This window comes from Ambystoma mexicanum, chromosome 8 (assembly GCF_040938575.1).
Source record: "Ambystoma mexicanum isolate Mex_15411 chromosome 8, UKY_AmexF1_1, whole genome shotgun sequence".
NCBI lineage: Eukaryota > Metazoa > Chordata > Amphibia > Caudata > Ambystomatidae > Ambystoma > Ambystoma mexicanum.
In genome coordinates, this window is record NC_090929.1 from 171,138,915 (window position 1) to 171,159,611 (window position 20,697).

The 20,697-nt window shown below is 45.1% G+C and overlaps 1 protein-coding gene across 1 annotated transcript in view; it reads right to left on the reverse strand.

Moving 5' to 3' along the window:
* The window catches only part of CCDC187 (coiled-coil domain containing 187), a 335,108-nt gene extending 316,588 nt beyond the window's left edge, over positions 1 to 18,520 (reverse strand). Inside the window, exons 1-4 of the mRNA XM_069609090.1 lie at positions 18,433 to 18,520; positions 12,913 to 12,956; positions 7,144 to 7,243; positions 2,543 to 2,678 (exon numbers count right to left, since the gene is read on the reverse strand). Of these exons, the coding sequence (XP_069465191.1) occupies positions 2,543 to 2,678; positions 7,144 to 7,243; positions 12,913 to 12,956; positions 18,433 to 18,490 (338 nt within the window). The 5' untranslated portion in view covers positions 18,491 to 18,520. The remainder of the gene's footprint in view (positions 1 to 2,542; positions 2,679 to 7,143; positions 7,244 to 12,912; positions 12,957 to 18,432) is intronic.
* Positions 18,521 to 20,697: the final 2,177 nt, after the last annotated feature.

Below are 20,697 nucleotides of genomic sequence, written 5' to 3' on the forward strand. Positions count from 1 at the left end.
AAATACAGTATACAGTGTTTATATCGAATTTGTTATATTGAATGCCCATATATCGAATGTTTTAATATTGAAAACCTTTATAGTGAATGCATTGGGTGCAGTAAACGGTTAAATATTTTTGGGAAACGGTTGCGGTGGGTTTGAAGGGGTTGGAAACGCCCCCCAAAATAAAAAATAAAAAGTGCATATACTATAAAAGTTTTCAATATTAAATATTCGAAATATGTGCATTCTATATAAAATACTCAAATATAAAGACATGTAACCAAAAATACAAGGATGCTTAAGGGGCTGTGGAACACCCACCCTCTGTAAACTTAAAAAACAATGCTTCCACTAATGTTAGGGCTCCGTGGGCTACGACACCACGACTCAAGCAAGCCGATTGTTAACCTTCACTATTCAGCACCTGTGCCAGTCAGTCTGTCCAGTCCTCACCCTCCACTCCTTGGCACGGGTGCTTTGCCAGGGTCTGTACCTGGGCTAACTCCCGAGTAGTCTTCCTCTTGAGTGCCATTCCTCAGAGGCTGAGAACCATGGAAACAAGTAGGTCTCTGCACTGTATGTTGGGTGCTCCTGCCCCTACTGGGGGTGAGCGAGCCCCAGCAACTTCCCCAAAGGAGAAACCCCTAGCCCATGGATATATCCATCTACCCTTTGCAGAAACCAACTGGTCATCGCTGGATCCAGCCACCTTCTCTTTTGACAGCGGCCGAGCAATCAGTCCCAGCTGCCAAAACCGCAAGTATCAACACATTACTCGGTTAGTTCAACCCGTCACTCATTCTCTCCGAGCAGTGGGTCCACCCATGTCACTCAATTCCCTGGAACCATACTGCCTCCTATGGTGGGCAATGGGCCACCAAAGGTTCTTATAGGCTGCCTAGGGATGCCCCAGGAAGTCAGGAGAATTGACCGCCTGTCACCCAGCCTACAGTTCCCAAAAGACAAACATGAACAGACGCTGTACAAACCAAGATGTGGCAGGCCCAAAATGACATGCTTCCACGACATCTGCACATTTCGATCACCGGCCGCATTCAAAGCACACGTGAGAAACCAGATCGGCAGTTCCCGTGTGGGCTCCACAAATGGCGATGGGAACTCATCATTCCGATGAGCGCCGAATGGCTCAATGTCCACGAATTGTGACCTGTGTTCTTGCACCATCAGGAACCCGGCGCAATGTGTGGAAATGAACGGGGCAATGTTGACTGCCATGCTTGCTTTGCAGCACGTGGAACAGTACACCGGAGAGTTTCCTCTCGTTGCAAGGTGTGGGAAACTGGGTGAACCCTGGTTCCTGTGTCTTTCCTCTCAAGCATGGGCGAAAGCCTGATCGTCCCTGCCATGTAAAATCAATATGGCCCTATATATATATATATATATATATATATATATATATATATATATATATTTCTTTGTTATTAAAGTGTTCATGGTTACAAACAACTTTTTAAACACTACACTAGATAAAAACATATCACATAAAAAATGACATAATATCATTTTGCAGCATATACCCCAATATTATAAATAATACATCTAGCTTATGGCAGACACACATTTTAGAATCATATTGCACATAACACATTAGATACTTCTACTTCCTAATATAACCTAACTTATTATGGTACACATCACACATTTACAGTCCATTGGGCCTCATTCCGAGATTGCAGTATACTGGCGGTAGAGACGCTAGTATATTAGCAAATGGAGATACCGTTTCCGGCACTCGGTCCACCAGCATTGCCGCCGGATTCCGAGTGCCGGAATAACGGTGAAGCCCAATTCATGGAGTTCCATTGGACTCCGTTAGGGGATTTGCTGTCATTACCAGCACCTGCCAGTGCCGATTATGAGGGCTTTTTTTGCCGGTGGGGCGCCTGACCCGGCCCAATGTCGGTATCCACGAATACCGGCACTTTCTTACCAGCCCGTCCGACTTGGAATGAGGCCCATTGATCTTAAATTCCTGCCAAATATAAAATATATTAGAATTTAAAACATGGTTTTCTCCAGAATAAATATCTGACCATGTTTGGTCACCCTCTAAATATCTGACGTCCGCTATGCTCTGGTACCCCTTTTTATATGTCTCTACCAGTTTCCCACAACCCGTAAGCAGGTGTCTAGTTTTCTCCATTTCTTCCTTACATAAACAGCACAACATGCTTTCATATATATCATCACAGGCACCAGAATGAACACATTAAAAGATTTTAAAAAATCACAAGCACAGTAAAAATACATAACGGTAACTTTCAACAATACCTCACTGGAAATCATGACTGCCTATAAAAGAAGGGGTGTCGAACGCATCCCCTAAACATGTATCGTTTTCTAAAAATAGCAGGATTTATAAACCATGGGAGGGGCTAGGAGAAAAACAGCAGCTGAAGACGGAAAAAAAAAGACAATTACAAAGACTGTGACAGGAGATTCTAGGGCGCTGTGCAATGCACACGTTATACATCTAGGCATTAAAAAACAAACAGACTTCTACCACCAGCTTCCAGACATCAGCTACAGTATTTACCTGCCTGCTGGAGAGTCGCCTTTCATCCCATGTCCTGGGTCTACGACATCGCTTCCAGGGGTGCCCCCTAGTTTCATTTCAGGTGTGGGGTCAACAGTGTCCTCTGCAGCAGACGTGTTCCTATTTATAACATTTTCTGCAACATTTCCAAACAGACGTTTGTGTTATTTCTTTGTACAGTACAGCAATAAAGGCGTTCTGAGTGCAGCGTCCCTGGTGCTAAGCGATCCTGATTGCAAATCGCTGGGCAGGTCCCAACATGCCTTGCACACGCTGTTTTCAGCCAGCCTTTCTCTGTGTGCACCTTTGCACACAATGCACGACGCGCACGACTGTACTCGCTGTGTCCGAGAACTAATGGCTGTCAGAGAGCAACCGTCTGGGAAAATGCATTCGACAGTCCACCGTACAATATATACATGCCTTGTTTGTGTGCTACGAAGTACCGCTGACTGTTTCTAGACGCCTGCAAATTTGGCGGGTCAAGGAACTGGAGCACAGGAAAAACGAGCATTGGCAAAACCAACAGTTTTGGCTTTGATGCAGGCGTGGGATAAGACCACAATGCCATGATAGAACTCTTGGCCATACGATGGCACAAGCTTGAAAATGGGTTCAGTACCGGGGCTTGTGATACACAAGCCAAAACTGTTGCCTTGATCAATGCTTGCTTTAACGGGACTTCAGTGCAAGGAGCAGATGCGGGGAGCCACACATTGCTTACAAATCAAGCGGCTGAAGAGACACTTGGTTAAGATATTTTTCTTGTACCAGTAGTCCACTTGCAGCTGCAATTAAGCCTTTCAATCTCGGAAGACTGTTTAGTATTAATGCTGGCAGGCCCTATACATCAAAAGGTTTGATGCTGTGTTTTAGGCGGGAAGGTGTGGTAGGTGGGAATGGCCACAGGGGTCACAGGGGTCACCATGGCCATGGACAGTTAATGGGTGGGTAAATAACCAAACATCTCAGGCACGCTGTGTGCCCCTCTTCCCATCTCCTCTCCCTCCAATCTATACTTCAACACAACTTCTGGCCAGCATAGACGCAACTCCGCCCTTGACTAATCAAGACTCAAGCCAGTATATATTTTTTTTTTCTCTGCCTGTGTATTTTGTTTGTAACTTCCTTCTTCATTGTAACCAGAGATTTTAAGCCTGCTGTAACCTACGCTGTGATACCTTTGGGTTTGGGCGTATAACAAATGCATAAATAAATAAATAAATAAATAAATAAATAAATAAATAAATAAAATACCTGTTTGGTCTATAGGTGGCACTAGAGTGCAACCTGATAGAAAACTAAAAGTGTGTGTGATTAGTGACCACATCATCAAGCAGAGATGTTGAAATTAAATCGTGGGGGGGGTCTAATTTACAAAGAATCTTGTTTTCTGGTACATGTTGCATCAGACCAAGTTTTCCCATGTCTTGACATACCATACATCTCAAAATGGTATTAGCAAATAATTTGAATGTAACTTACCACTGTAGGTTACACATGATGCACACAAAAACCCAACTTACACTGAACATTGGTGGTCTGACATGGATTACCTTGCTCCGGTGTAACTTACTCCTTGTTGGACATGGGAATTTTATTTTTTGCATAACACTTTTATCATCTTTTTTCTCTCACTACAACATCTTTCTCCATCACATTTCCTTTCCTACTCTACATATCCCACACATGTACTCCTACTTCCATTCATGTTCACACCTCACAGCCAACAGTTGCACTAAGCACATTCTGGTGTAAACTAAGTGGGGTCACAACACAAAGGTTTATAATACAACTTTGAAATATTGCAAATATATTTAAAGTTACGCATTTGTGGGTCTGAGCTCATTACCCATTCAACAAAACACACACATACAACTCTCCAACACACACCTGTGAATGCCAACTGTTGCTGACCTTGTAGTAATAATGCATGCATAAGCTACTCAACTGCGCATAATGTGAGCCATTAATAATAGACATAGAAGAAAAACTCACCAACCTGGCGTCCACACTCCCTCCTTCATCTAACCTCAATAAGCTTCTCATTCAGCTCAACTGCACACCAACGAACTCAGCAAACATTCACTCATCCTTAAAACGATAAACCAAGCCATCTGCACCTCGGTTCACATAAGAACTCGCTGACAGTAAGTGTGCCATCCACAAACAAGAAAAGATCTGGCGAAAAACACAACTACAAGAAGATCACACCGGGCATCATTTACCCCTAAAACTGGATTCCTTGTGAATCACACCCAGAATCGTGTATCCACATAGAATACAACCAAACTATCACACAAGTGGTCAATCTATTCATGATATTTTGAAAATATAATCATTATTTTTAATGGATTTACTTTTGCGCGTTCATATGTTTATGCGGGCAGAAAGCTGCACTACATGCTGACAAAGCTCAGTGGGTTCAGTGGCTGGTGCCGGGACATGTGTGTAACCTGTGGGTAACAGGCTTGGATCTGTGTACTCTGAATCCACCTTCCATTGCTATACATTGATGACATTAGTTCATGGAATTCTATCACAACACCTATTGCTTCTCTGGACACTTCAGTCTGGTTGTGTACTCCACCGAAGGAAATGTCAATACTAGGGTTAGGCTTGCCAACTCAAAGGACAGTCAAGTTCAGGTGGGTGGTTAGAACGACCACCAAATAGGCTAATAATCCCAATTGAAATTGATCATATGAAGATTTTCTCTGAGATAGTCACTGCAGATTTCATTCAGACTAAAACTATTATGATAAGGGGTATATGTCTTGTGACGGACAGCATGCACCAAAGCGCTTTGTTTATGCCATATGTGACACCTTGAGGCAAGCCAGGCTTTTTAGATACCATGGCTTTGAATTCTGGGATTTGTGGTTTTGCCTTTCCCACGATATGGATTAAACTACAAGACTCACAAAGTAAAGTGCTGATGGCTAAAAAGGGTGTTTTGAATATAATGTAGCAAATTATCCGATATGACAATCCTAAACACAAAAAGACAACATGCAGATGCTATTTTATGCCAGTTTCTCAATAGTTTATTTATTTATTGTGCATTATAAGGCGCTTATACAACAAGTAAATTGTGTTTCAAAGCGATCACAGGTTAACAGGGAGGGAACGTGGGAGTAAAATTAAATATAACACTAAGATAGAGGCGAACCTACTAGGCCTTGTGAGCATTGAGAATGTGCAAGTGCAGTGAGAGACAACGGGTAGGGGAGTAAGGGGGAAGTGCTAGGTGCATCAGGTGGGAAGTGCTGGAAGTGATCAGCTGGAAGTGCCTAGGTGGAGAGGAATACCACCAATAAATAGTTAAGTGCAAGCCTGTGGTGGCACTGGCCGGTGGGTGCCAAGGCAAAGTGCTGGGAGGGGCATAGGCTGTAGGCGATTGGGGGTGGGAGGCCAGGACCCAGGAGGACGCATAAGGGACCCGGTCACCAATCTCAGTAGCTCTGAGGTTTAGCAGAGGAGGGAGGAAGGGAAGGAGGAGGTGAAAAGAAATTTCTTGAGGAGCTTCTGGAATTTGAGGAGATCCGGCTCAAGGTGAAGTGGAAGAGGGGAGGCTGTTCCATAGGAGGGAGCCAGCCGAGGAAAGAGATCTGCCACCAGCTCGCAGTTTAGCAAAGTGTTTGACACAGAGAGAGTTTTGGTGCCATCGGAACGTAAAGATCTGAAGGGAGAGGATTTAGTGAGAGCAAGTTGCAGATAGCGTGGACCCTGGCCCAGACAGCCTTGTGGATACAGAGGGATTTGAATTTGATCTTGCAGCAACCGGGAGCCAGTGGAGAGTTTTTAGCGTTAGAGAGATGCGGTCCCTGGGCTTCAGGTCAAGGATACATCTTGCAGCCCTATTCTGGATTAGCTGGAGGGGTCGTAGAGAGGAAGAGAGTAGATGACGAAAAGGCTATTGCAGTAGTCTAGCCTAGAGAGCACCAGAGCTCCTTGAGACATTTAGCTTCTGGGGGAAGGTAAGAAAAGGAAGAATTCCTTTGAGGAGGTGGAGTTGAAAGTGGGACTTCTTGGCAAAGTCCTGAATGTGATGGATGAAGCAGAGAGAGGAGTCGAAGATGACTCCAAGATTTCTGGCTTCAGGTGAAGGAGAAGGGGGAGAGCCCAGAGTGAGGGAGAGAAAGAGCGAGCAGGAGTCCCAATAGGAAGGATCTCAGTCTCGCTGGCGTTGAAGCAGAGATCATTGGAAGTACACCTGGACTGGAGGGCTGATAGGCACTCCGGAATGATGCAGGAAGTAAGGAGAGGGTCAGAGGGAAGTTTGAAAAAGAGTTGTATGTCATCTGCGTAACACTGGATGTTTGGGGAGAATGTGGAAATGATATGTGCAAGCAGGGTAAGATAGTTGTTAACAATCCAAGGAGAGTGGTTGGAGCCCTGGGGGATGCCGCAGGTGGAGACAGAGTTGGGGGAGGAGAAAGAGCCAGAATGACCTGGGATGGACGGTCACTGAGGAGCGAGGTCAGCCAGTCCAGTGTCCATTCAGAGATACCAAGGGTAACAAGTTAAAATGTCTTCATATGTGGAAAGAGTGCTGTTGTTCAAAACTTTTTGACATATTACCAAGGAGAGGAACTCACCTGTGGCTTCACTCCAGTCCATCTGTAACCTTCGCCTAATCTTCTGGGCCCGGGCCCGTAGGCGATCCACTGCTCCAATCCGATTCTCCACCGTCTGAAACTGGGACACAAAAGTGTGACTTTTTGCAGAACCCCATTTTTGTGGATACATTTGTGGTGTGGTTGCATTTCTCTAATCAATTTAATGTAATGATTTGTCAGCAGCTCTTGCATGTGCAACCGCTGACATGCCCGTACTCGCAGGGCTGCCCGTGATACAGCGTAGGATACAAAAGTGGATACAGCAGCAATAAAGGTAATAAGACAAGGCAAACAAGGGACTGCCAGCATCGCGTGTATCTGGGAAAAGGAATCGTCTTCTTTTACCAGTGGACTCAATATTGTATCAGAAGACTCATGCGCTTTTCTATCATGCAGGAATGGTTTGGTGGTAAAATTGTGTTACGCTGTATTTGCCTGAACTAGTAAAATCCTAATCCTTTGGAAACAAGCATTGCAAGAGCCAATAGTTTGGCATTTGCACTTGTTAATTACATTTTAATTTTATAGGAATGGATTTGTGTGGGCCCCATAAAGAATGGCCTGGGCTAAAAGAACAGGCAAGTTGAATGGCCGGTCACAACATGACTATTAAAACATGAGCCGTTAGCCTCTGTTGGTTGATTACTTCCAACATGTTATACTAACAACTGAGACACGAAGCCTGGAGCTTACAATGTCTATTGCGGAGGACCATAAAATGCTTTTCAGCTCGATACCACCTGGCAGGGGATTATCAGTAATGTGAAAACACACCTTTAAACCCAAATTACCCAGGGCTATATGCAATGCTCAACAGAACAGTATCACCCCAACAATCCATTTACTACAGATCCAAAAAGTCAGACAACACCACTCGGAAAGAGAACGCAGTGATACATGATATATGGTATGCATCAATTTATTACTATCATTTGCAGCAATTTGAGAATATCGTGCTGTACCAAGTGTGATGCTGTAAATGCATTGGAGGCACATGGCCTCCATGTCCTTGCCCTGTAGTCCCTTATGTGTGTTATGTGTTGTTTTCTGCACAGGAGTCCAGTTGGTACTCCTGGCAGTGCAGCGATTCCTCTTTTTGGTTGTGGTGAACAGAGACTCTTGGGCAACCCTTATGGCACCCATGGGTGGGGGCAAAACCCTGTACCCTTAGTGTATGTTTTTGGGCCACTGTGTGTTGCCCACAGAGCAGGGTATGCACTGGCAGCAGCTCCATGCTGAATTTGACAGGTGCTCTGAGTATCCTGGTAGAAGGCAAATTGGCCCCTGTGGCCACTTGGTTTCTATTACCTTTTCAAAGCCCAGGGAAGCCCTGACTCTGTCCCTTCCCCTGACTGGCTGTTGGGTGGAAGAACCATATATGGGATTGTGGGAGTCCAGGCCAGACTGGCTGGAGCCTTCCCAGTGACTGTATGTTGTAGGTACACCCTTGGGGTGGGACCTAGGTGAAGAGTGTGTGTGACAAATATACATTCTATGTTATAGGTGTCTGCTTTCTGTGTGTGACACAATGAATGAGACTGCCCTGCCTGAAACTGACAAGAATGCAGTGTGGTGTGCTGAAAGGATGGGTGCTTGCCTCAATCAACATTCCTTGTTATGGGTAGAAGTGAATAGCCCAAATGCATGTGAGACTGATTGGCTGCTTGTCTGCATGAATGCCCTTCTGTGTGATTGACTGACTGAGCCTGGCTCAGCCCGAGTGAATGAGAGACAGATGTGTATATCTGGAGACCTCTCACATCCGAATTTGTTCAGAATATGAACTTAAAATTTGAAGCTCATCCTTGAAGCCGAGCTGGAAGAAGGAGAATTGCTGCTGTATTTCCTTCGACGAAATCTAAAAGCTGTCGAGTCTGCCGAGGACTGATCCAAGAGAGGACCTGGCTAGGAGACCTCTCCCCGAGTTACGAGGGAACATCGTGCAAAAGCTTCTCTTCATCAAGGCACCCTGGAAGCCAGTCCTGAAAGGCTGTCGACCGGAGAAGGAGTCCGCCGAGAAGCTTGAAATAAAAACGCCAGGACATCGAGGCCATCAAAGTCCATTGCCATCGACCAGGACTCGGAGGATTTCCGTAACTGCTGGAAGGCAGTTGAGTTGTGTTGCCCGAAAGAGGGGAGAGCTTGACACCGTGCTGCTTGACGACCGGAACTGCAAAGCTTCACCTTGCCTAAGAACATTTGAATGAAGGGATCCCTTGCAATCGCCGTTGATCCCCTTGTCCCACCGGAGAAACCCGCGGTCGTCGGCTACTAAGGAAAGTCTGCCGGTGAGTTTCCCGCCACCTGAAGCCAACAAAGACATCCTGAGGATACTGATGGAAGATCTGAAGTCCAGCCCGGGGTTGAGTCCCAATCACCAAAGCTATCCTGAGGTACGTGCTGCGACTGCAGCACTGACAGGCCAGAGGACCGCCAAAGCATCTCCTGACACCCGACGCCCGCTGCTGGGCCTACATCCATCACCAAGTCTTCTTTGCGGCACCAAACACTTTGCATCGAGGTGGACTGCATGCCTCATCTTCCCAGGACTTCCTCGAACGATTGTCGAAGAGTACCGTAAATATCAAAGCTGCTGTCTCAACGCCAGTGTTCCACTGTTCCTCGAGGAATCTCGACGCCCTGTGGCTCCTGCTTTAAAGGGAGTTTACCGTCAAGGGATCCGTCGACGAACCGTTGAAGAAAGTCTTCCATCTCAGGTATATTGAGATATGGACTGGGCTTGTTAATACTTTTATTACAGGTTGCCCTGGTGAGGGTGATCCTCACTCAGAAGTGTGTCTAGGTAGCTGGAGAAAGCTTGATTTGTATGCTATCTTTTAACTGTCAGCAGTTGATGCATTTTAAAGGAATCTATAGCTAAGTGTGGTACCCCATAGACATTGGATATATTTGCCATATTATAATTACCAGCGTACAAAGTGTGTTATTAATTGTGTATACATCTCTGAACCTTATTTTTATATAAAGAACTGTGTTAGAACATAACATAGCGTGTGGACATTCCTTTGTGGGGGCTTGGGAACTCACTGTACTTAAGAACCAGCCTGCATCACCTCCTGAGAGCTTAAGCCTTGGTTGCTCGTCGACGTCTACCATATAGAGAACCTTGGCTGGAGTGCTGTGTGCCTCTGCTCTGCCATATAGAGGGCAGTACAGATACCCCCTGCAATCTTTACATCAAAAATTCACACCATTTTACCAGATAGAAGCAGGTGCTGTTCTCAATGAATGCCTGCAAGTTTCACTCTTTGTGACAGAGCTTAAAATCCCTGCACAGCTCAACCCTCCAACCAAGGCAGGCCCCCATTTGAGACATGTAGAAATCCCACGCACAGACCCGTATGCAGGATTAAGTGGTGGCTATTTTATAATAACAGAGCAACATTTTTGCAGATCACATCACATGTGTTCAGCATTCAGACCTTTTACAAACTCTCCATACAGCCTTTAATTATTACGTCACCGTGGGTTGTAATATAAGTGTAATTATACTGGTAAAAAAACAAATAACCAAAACAATTCGAAAGAAACTGACAGGCACCAACTCCAGTTAAAATAAGCAACTGAGAGCAGAGAGAATGTTATTATTCAATGCAGGTCACAAATGCTTGCATCAGCATCTGTGTTCCAGTAGAGACCATTAGTAACTGGTCCACTGGAATGTCCACCAAGAGAGAGAAAGACTCCAAAATTAATAAGGAGCAATTGGGAGCTGTTCTCTAATCTTGGAACTGGTGGACAAAATCAAAGTCTTCCCCTTATCCTTAATTTCCCTGGAAATCAGTGGCCTTCACGTGACGTCAATATTAGGGGAGGAGACAAAGTCAGGGCCCAAAGCATCCGCACGGAGCCAAGAGTTACACCAGAGACATTTGGAGAAAAAAAAATACCCACAATTATGGTTTTGAAGCATGGAAAACACGGCGAGAGGGCATATGTGTTCCAACCCACCCAAAGAGAGGGTGTAAGGGCACTTGACCTAAAAATGAACACCTATCACACAGCGCCCATAAAAAGCTGCATCGGGTGTGCAGCCCACTACAGCGCAGCATGAGGCAGAACCCACGTGAAAGAGAAGGCAGGGCCTGATTTACAAAAGGGGTTTCAATGGGAAAATCCCATTGGATGAAAACTTTGTAAATCAAGTCCAGAATGTGTAGCTAGTAAACCACCTGAGCAAATTAGAAGCTTGCTTCATGGATCCTCATGCAACCTGCCGTCATCCCAGGTTCGAATCCCAGCAGGGCCAGTTCAACCCTTCTTGAGCAATCATGAATAATACCTCTTATTATAGCACTTAGCAGCAGCAGAAAACAGGCACGAAGCGCTATATAAAAATGCAATATTCTTATTAAAAAGGAAACATTCCACCTCAAATGGAGCACGCAGAGCAGGCGAAGTCCACCTGCAATGGGTGTGTACAGGATTCAGTGCTCCATAAAAGAGAAAACGCAGGTAAGATGCTGCAGTCCACCTCAAATGCAGCATATATAGTTTAGCACAGGGTTGTCCAACACCAGGCCTTGAGGGCCGGATCCATGGTGGGTTTTCAGGATACCCCTAATTAATTTTCATGAGATTAATTTGCATACCCTGATTCTAATTGTATGCAAATTTCCCCTCATGAATATTAATGAGGTATATCCTGAAAGCCCGTCAGCATCCCCAGCCCTTACTACACCTATGAGGGGCATGTAGGCAGGCAGTCATGCTCTCCTCCCCACACACAGTATTTTATATACAGTGCCCTGCCACACTGCCACCGCTGCATGGGTAGTCGGGCAATAGGGGAATTGACTTGTCAGGGTGTTCTAGGTGGCAACCCCTGTAGTGCTCAGGTCAGTCAAGCAAACCACACTGAACTATATCGTAAACTTAAAGGAGATAACATATTTTTCCTGACACTTTTTTATTATTTCCTGTTTCCGTATCTTTTTTGTAAATGGATTATCAGCGTTATACGTAAATCGCTGAAACTTTTAAAACAAAATATAACTTTTTTGTGTAAACATCCTTGAACTTATTCAATAAAATGATACGTGTTATTAGGCTGGAAAAGTAAAGCGTGTTAAACACTTGCTTCCCAGATTTACTTGCTAGCTGTAGTCATAATGTATCTCCGACTCAGCCCTTTATCCTTCTGTGGTCCATAATACGAGTGCCATTAAATGTAGCATTCAGAATACCTTTGCTAGGAGTCTGACATGAAGCACTATAATGAAATGTGTTGTTATTAATGTTTTAATGCTAAACCTACTCTCCATCAGGCTGCCAAGGCGCTTTCCTTTCTGTGGCCTCGTATTTTTCCTCCCCGGGTATTTGCTCTACGGGGAAATCTGTGAAACAGTGTTTTTGTTAAACTCTTTTGAATTTGTTTCAGTAGATTTGTGCTGCGTTTTGTTTTACTTAGAAAGCTCTTCAATCTGGTAGAAATCATGTAATTAAGGTGCAATGTAAAAAAAAGCACAGAATTGAAAAACAGCTAACAAGATGAACACTACCTCTGGCAAGGGGTAAAAAGACGAATTAAAAGAAGCTAGGAGATTGGAGAATGTGTCTTCATTGCTCAACACATTGGAAGGACTTGCATTGGAATGTGCAGCTAAAATATTATTGTAACATAAATAAAATATTATTAATAACAATACGAATTATAGTTATGCTCCTAATAGTATTTATAACACTAATCACACTGATGTTTCAAAATGTTAAAAAAACTGTACTCACCACTTCCTTGGCTTGATGAAGGCTGTCCCAGGCCAAGGACACATCTGGGGAAATATGGACAGCAGGTAAAACATACTAGTTGTGCTGCCCCTAACCCTCCCCCAAGTATGAATTAAATAAACCTGCATTGAAGTGCACACATCACAGTGTAGAATACATTTCCTTCAGCATAAGCCATAAAGGGCGACAACATTGACTCCAGACTTAATTCTGTCTTTCCGCAGCCCCTTGTTCAAGCTGCAAACCCAAGCCATCATAGCTACTGGGATTTTGGATGCGAGACAAGTTTATTTATAAATTAACCTTAGAAAATGAAACAAACATTATGAAGCAACATTTACCAGGATTCCATAACGTGAATCGAGTTTTACTAAATGCCTCACACGTAGGGCTGTAAAAATGCAAAAGGAAGCCCAGCTATTAAATGAATCTGGATTGGTCAAGCTTAATCACGTGGGGCAGAACCGACTCTAGTCTGGAAGCTAGCTTGTGTGTGAATATTTAGCATTGGCAATTTCAATAACTAAGGGGTCAATGATCTGCTCAATGTGTATATAGCGGGTCTGAGTTAAGGCACATCTGTAATCATTGCATCTAAGAATGACCCCCCCACACCACTGCTAGAAACTGATTAAATAGATAGAGCCGCCTGGGACAGCCTTCTATCTCCTGGGTCACAGTGGCTGCCCAGGGGATAGGACTCTGTAAGCAAGTCACTGATCCTCCTGCTGACCACAAGGTAAGGCGCAATATTGATATATTTAAGCACCGGGCTGATTGAGTGTTATGGTTGGTGGATCTTAATTGTGTGCTCTATAAGGAGATGGGTACTCGGAGTGTGAATGTGCGGCCCTTGGGTACAGTGTCCAGGACACTGGCTAGAATAACTCCGGTCCTGTGCCTGTGTGATGTGTGGTGATTGAAACACGGGGAGGAGAGAAATGACTGTCATTATTCTGCGGTACTTGGCTCATACTCGCGTACTGACTATGCCTTTGTGGGAGAAGAGAAGCTGGAATTGATTGAGACTGCAGACTTTCTGGGCAGGTCCCTTTCAAACCATGAATGTCTGCTTTTGGGGATAGTGCGGAGGAGTGGTAGGCCACCTAGAGATTTGATAGTAGTATGCTGTTGGGAACATCATTAAATCCTCCCTGGGGGGGACAGATGCCGCAGTTTATGGAACATAAATGAGGCTCCACCGAGAACAGATCAACGGAATGGGAAGCTCTAAAGGTGCTTATAAGAGGAGTATGTATATCGGTAGGGGTCAGGTGCGTAAAGCACTGTTGGCCATGGTTCCCACCCTTGAACGATCAGTGGCAGCATTGGAAGGAAGAATGGCCAATGGGGACGCGCTGCAGGCTGGCTTGGAAGCTGCCGTGTTGGTTCTGCAGGTGGAGCGGGACAGGCTTAACAGTTCTGATTATGTTGGTTATGTATCGAGACAACGATCGGAAGGGGACAAATCGGTTAGGTTCTTGGCTGGGTTGGTTTAGACAGAAAGGGTTCAGCATCCGTGTGAACCTGTTAAGGATAGCAATGGATAACTAGTTACAGACTGAGATGGCATTAGTGATGTGTTTTGTGGATTTTATAGCGATTTGTATGCTAGGAGGTAGGGCTTTGATGGGGAGCGTGCAGCCTCCTGGCTAAAGGAAGCAGAGTTGCATAGATTGACAGCAGAGCAAAGCAAGCTGTTTGCAGCAGGGAAGGGTTGGCCGCGTCTTGATTCATTCCAACAAGGAGTTTGACTCGGTTAGCTGAGGGTTCCAGTGGATCGTGTTGGATAGGATGGGACTGGAATTGCAGTTTATTGACTGGGTGAGGCTCCTGTATGACGGCTCAATGTCTAGGGTGCAGGTCAATAGGCCCGATTCCAAGCCTTGGCGGTTACACCAAGGGACGTGACAGCGGTGTCCGAAGTCCCCTTTGTTTTCTGCCCTGGCCATACAACCCCTAGCACAAGTGATTTGTACAAGACACTAGGTGGTGGGGATTACAATGGGGCGTAAGGCACAGAATATCCCTGTACGCAGATGATATACTCACCTATGTGCGGGATCCAGTGACCAACCTGGAGCAGGTTTTTGTCATCAGTGGAAGACTTTGGAGCGATATCAGCATTGGTGGTGAATCATGCTAAATCAGCAATCTATACTGTCCCAGAAAGAGCGGGGGATGACGTAGTGCACTTATAGATGCCAATCTCAGATATGTGGACCTTATGGTGAATGCTGACTGGGAATGGGAATACCAGAGGACTATTGATCAGTCTGTTACTGCATTTGGCAAAAAAACTATTAAATGGTAATGGGACGGATGGTTCTGGTTAAGATAACAGCTTTACCGAGACCGTTGTGTGTCCTTCAGATGATGCCGATGCCTATACTAGCGACATGCATCCACACACACTACATAGGATATTGTCCTAAATGCTATGGCACGGGGATTCTCCTATGATCGCCCTGGCCTCCTTGCACAAGCCTGCAGGCCGGGCAGGTACTGGGTTGCCTGATTTCAGGTCTTATTACTGGGCGTCTGTTCTTCCGCACATGGTGGACTGGTTTGTTCACCACCATGAGGATTCGATTACTGAATGGCTCACGGTGGAATGCGCTCTGCAACGGTTGCTAGAACTGATTGGCGGTCTGGCAAGAGAACTTAAGACGCTCCACTCGCCAATAAGCACAATTATGCAGTTCTGGTTGCAGGCAGCGAAACTCCCGGGGCAGCGGCTCCCTTTCCTGCCAGAGATACACCTGACCGGCAGCAGGTGGGCTATGGGTTTGAAGGGAGAGGTAAGGGGTGCATAAGGTGAGTGGGACATGGGGGATTTCTGGGTGACAGCTATAGAAGTGACAGAACTATTACTTTCCAAGAATTTCAGACAGACTATCGGACTGTTCGTTTTCACTTCTTAGACTTCGCCAAGCTGATGACAGGCATGAGAACTATGAAGGAAGACTTCCCTGAGAGACCTCAGGTACACCCCATCAATGTAGGATTTATATAATTGGTGGAAGGTATATTTCTGAGATCTATGCGGCTGATAGAGTGGCGAGGAATGTGGTGGCGGCGAACTTGAAACTGAAGAGTGATGGTGATATGGGAGAGAGGATGTCTGACTGGGCGTGAAGTAGAGTGTTACTGCACGTGGAACAGGTGTCCAGGAATGTGAGGTCCCAGTGGATTCAGTATAAACTGGTGACGTAGGCTCATGTTACACCTGTGACAGTGGCCAAAATGGCGCTGGGCTCTGATCCGTCCTGTTGGAGGTTTTATGAAGGAGTGTTGGCGGAATAGTTTGGTCTGACTGGGACCCGCATGCGGCGGACAGTGCTAGAAGGGTGACTGGATCTTCTCCCTAGTAGAACGGGTAGGCGCAGTAAGATGCTGATTAGGGTCGTTTCACTTGGACTGGAAACACGTGCTGTAGCAATGGCGGTGAAGGCACGGAATGGGCCAACATGTACGGATTGGATGAGAACGGTAAGGCAGTGGGTGAGGGCAGACATGGGCGTGGCCGCTGAGGACGGCATCCATTGGTACAGTGACTGGCATGAAATCTGAGACTTGTTGCAGGTCTCTTCGGACGTGCGCCCCCTTAGCCAGTTGGTTGGGTGATTGGAAATTGTTGGGGGTAGGGGATCGTGGTACGTAGGTTAGGTACACTGGCTGGAAAAGGATATCTAGTGGGTGGGTGTGAAAGGGGGTAATGAATGGAGATTCACAATAAATTCACAATCTTTTCATGTACTTCATTAGTCACAGAAATCAACGTGATCGTTGGACGCTTCCTGTTGGAGTATCCGGGTGTGATTGCACTGCTGATCACTTCTGCTTTCGACGTAAATTGAAAACATTATTATTTTAATGGCTCTTCACCGTGTCTATGTTTCTGCTAGCTGCCAATAGCGTCACGATGCCTTCGGCGTACGCGCGCTCAATAAATTCCTCTAACATAACTTAACATAGCCTGTGGGCAAGTGGTAACTGGTCAATGAGACGTCAGATTTGGCAAAAGCAACATGAATAGGTCTGATGCACACGAATGTGTTACCTTTTGCTTTTCTTCATTAAATGTTCTTTGCTAGGATTATGGCTTCCTGTGTTGCATGCAATGTTTATATGGGGCGTGATCGTTCATATATGTAAGAAGATCAGAGCGTCAGGAGAGATTCTTGACATGTGAGACGAGTGAGAGCTTGGGCTGCCTGACAAATATGGTGGCGCTGTTAAAAAGTGCCGGTAACAGGTTTACTTACGGCCATATTTACCACCGCGCCATATTCCAAGTGTGGAAGATATTTGGAGGAAACTTGACTTGAGGGTTTCCTGTAGAAAAATGTAAAATGTACCACTGGCTGAATTACCGCAGACGGTATATCCTACAAACCCCCAGTAGAATTCAATGGGACTACTTAATGGGGAATAAAATCACTACTCTGCCACTCGTAAAATGGCGGATTTACTGCTAGCATGAGAGGTTGTAGCGGTTTACTTATAATGGGGCCCAATGTGTTTGTTGTCACACCGATTTTGGTGTTGCAACATGCGAGATAGAATTGGTGTATACCATCCTACCTCATAGCTAAACTTTGCGGTGGTGCCAGTAATCCAGTGTTGCATAAATGATTGTAAAATGTGCATTTCTTGTCAATATATTGTGACTAAGAGGGCGGGACTCAAGAATAGTATTAACACACACAAAAGATTGTGTAAAGGTACATTAGAACCTCTGCCTTTCAATTCTGATCCCTAAATGCAGCGTCATGAAGAAAGTGAACTATTTGCTCCACTGTAGGATGAAAACAAGATTTTTGCTTAATCTGAAATGTTATTGTTTTCATTTGTCCGTGCTGGGGTCATTTCTGTTTTGTTTTAGTGCTTTGGTATTGTGTGTACCTAGCTCTTAGGAGCAGGGTTGTGCATTGCAAAGGATGCCTGGCAGCAGGAACATCTCACAGTCCTGCTGCAGGATAGTGTGGTGCCTGGGGTCCACCCGAGGCGGCATTACAGAGATGTTCCTGTTATTTAGGACAGGCATGCACGTGGACAGTGCTATTGGACGCACTATGTTACATGTGAATGTATTTACAATATGAGGCATAGACACGTGAGTTGGCCCAGGTTTCCAAAGTCACCCACTTATCCCCATCTTAAAGTGAGGAGCCTGCATCCCACCTTCACATCTGGATGTTCTACGGTGCTCATATTATTTCTAAAATCCCTTTACACCCTGTGAAGCCTGAACACAAAGCAGTACATGTAACTGTGCCTAGGTGACACATGCATGTACTAAGACCTCGGTAAATTACTAACACCCTAAACCTATGCCAATCAGTGAGGCTTGGGGGAGTTTCCTAGGAATAGGGCTGGGACCCAGTTGGCAGACGTTGATGGATCCGAAAGAAAATGTGTGTGTTCACTGCCCCCGCGTCCCCCTAAATATGTTGGAATCTGTGACTGAATTTCCTCGGCTGCTGCAAGCACCAGGTGGGTTCCCAATCCACTTACCGTCCAAACGCCTTGATTTGTCACTCGACCACCTGTACCGACACACATCGGAAGACATGTTCTGGGGTTCTTATTCGGAAGCTTGCAGCGACCCCTGAAAAGAAAAGAGACTCATTTCTGACAATGACTATTGATTCAAACAGGAAATTGAACCGGCGAATAACAAATAAATCAATTTATGTGAGTTTGCATACAATTGGAAAGAACTCCTGGGGCCAGATTACAGAAGCTTTGCACCGGTGCAAGTGCAGAAATTGCACGGTATTAGCACTAAGGCAAAGTTTGCCCCATTTTTAAAAACACTTGGAAATACCATTGCACCATGACAAGCGCATTTTGTCATGTTATAAGCATTAGGGCAATCATTGCCCTAGTGCAAAAAAGATACATTTTCACTGTATTTTTGCACGAGGGCAAAGTTTGCACTAGTGCTAATACGGAATGCTATTAGCACTAGTGCAAACTTTGCCCGGTGCAAATATGCATTGAAAATGTATCTTTTTCGCACTAAGGCAATGTTTGCCCTAATACTTATATCATGCCAAACTGCAGTTGTCATGGTGCAATTTTATTTATATTTTCAAGTGTTTTTAGAAAGAGGGCAAACTTTGCTCTAGTGCAAATACCATGCACACTTTGCACTTGCACCGGTGCAACGTTTCTGTAATCTGGCCCCAGATTTCTTAAGGGTTTCTGAACTTTTGTAATTGCCAGGCCTGGATTCAAAGACATTTTATTATTTCTCTCACAACTTCATGGCCACAACTTTACTTGAACACGTAGGAGAACCCACAAAGCAACTCAGGGCGCACCACGTTTCTGACACACAGCCTCACAAGTATAGTCATGAATGCTACAACCCCGACTACATCACACTGAATTCACAGAAATCCCCATGTCTGCTTTCTGCCAGCCAATGAGCTACTGACAAATAACGCACAAAAGAGCAAATATGGCACGAAAGCCTGCCTACTCTGTGCCAACCACCTAAACTCCCCTCCCACTTGAAGTGTGTGGTAAACTGCACGCTATTTCCCCCTACTTACCTCTCTAAGCTCTACCTAAACCGATAGAACTGTGCATTGCCCACACAGACCCACTGCAGCGCCGAGAAGCCATAACACTGGAGAATGTAGTGCTATATTCAAATGTCCTACATAAAATTATATTTGCGAAGTATTGTTTCTCACTCAGCGCTTTGACCCGAATGGAAGGAAAGAGCACACAAGGAGGGGAAGGTGAACTTGGAGAGAGAGCACGTCAAATCACAGTTCTGTACAATCTTTACTGGACCCCTGCTAAAATGTGTGCTAGAGGGTTGGTTGACTCCGGTGCCTTTTGGGGTTGTGGCCAAAGGTGGGCTCCTTCGAGCGCATGATATGGGAGTGCTCCAAAGTGAGGTTATTCTGGCAGGAAGTCACCGAGACTGTGAGCCGGCTCTTGCTGTCGAACCTTGATTTAGATTTTCAAACTGTAATTTCAGGGGGGGGGGGGGTGATCTTTTGAGGGATCTGACCTATGCACAAAGGTGTTCTTTTTTTAGAGCTGACCTTTTCGCTAAGAAAATCATACTGAGGGACTGGAAGAGTGTTGTTTTTCCCTCTGGGTCAGACTTGGGCAGAGGACCTGCCCAAAATGTCACCGTTGGAGAGGCTTATTCTAGAACATGAACGTGTATGAGGGAATTTCAGGGAGGTTTTTGAAACTGGTGTAACTTACTATGATCTGTGCTCCATTTACCTGGCCGGTTTGTTTTGTTTTATTGTAAATCCGTTAATAAATATGTGAATACAAAAAAGAAAAATGAGCATTTTTACCACCTCAAAAGGCACTAAAACTTTGACGGCATGAATGTGCTGCTATGACGCTCATTCAGCCCCTGTGTTTTTTGCGGCACTTTTTGCCGAACATTTTTTGACGAAAAAAAAGAGAAAAATATGGGTCGGTGGGAAGGAAGGGCATATAAGGGGTAGGGTGGAGTGGTGTATAGGGATAAATAATAGGGGAGTGAGGTTTGGGGGAATCCCCCCAAATAAAATGAAAACATTCGATGATGTTTTTCAGCAAAAGAATGTCGGCAAAAAGTGCAGCGAAACAAACTGATTGAAGAATGAACATAGAACCGAATGTGCCTGCACGGTCACCCCTCCCGCTTCTTCTGCTCCATTCCCTTCCTGCAGCAGTCCTTCCTCTGCTCAGCTTCAGTCCTTTATATTAAAAGAGTTCAGATCAATCCTAGATCATTAGTTACAGACTTCACTGAGA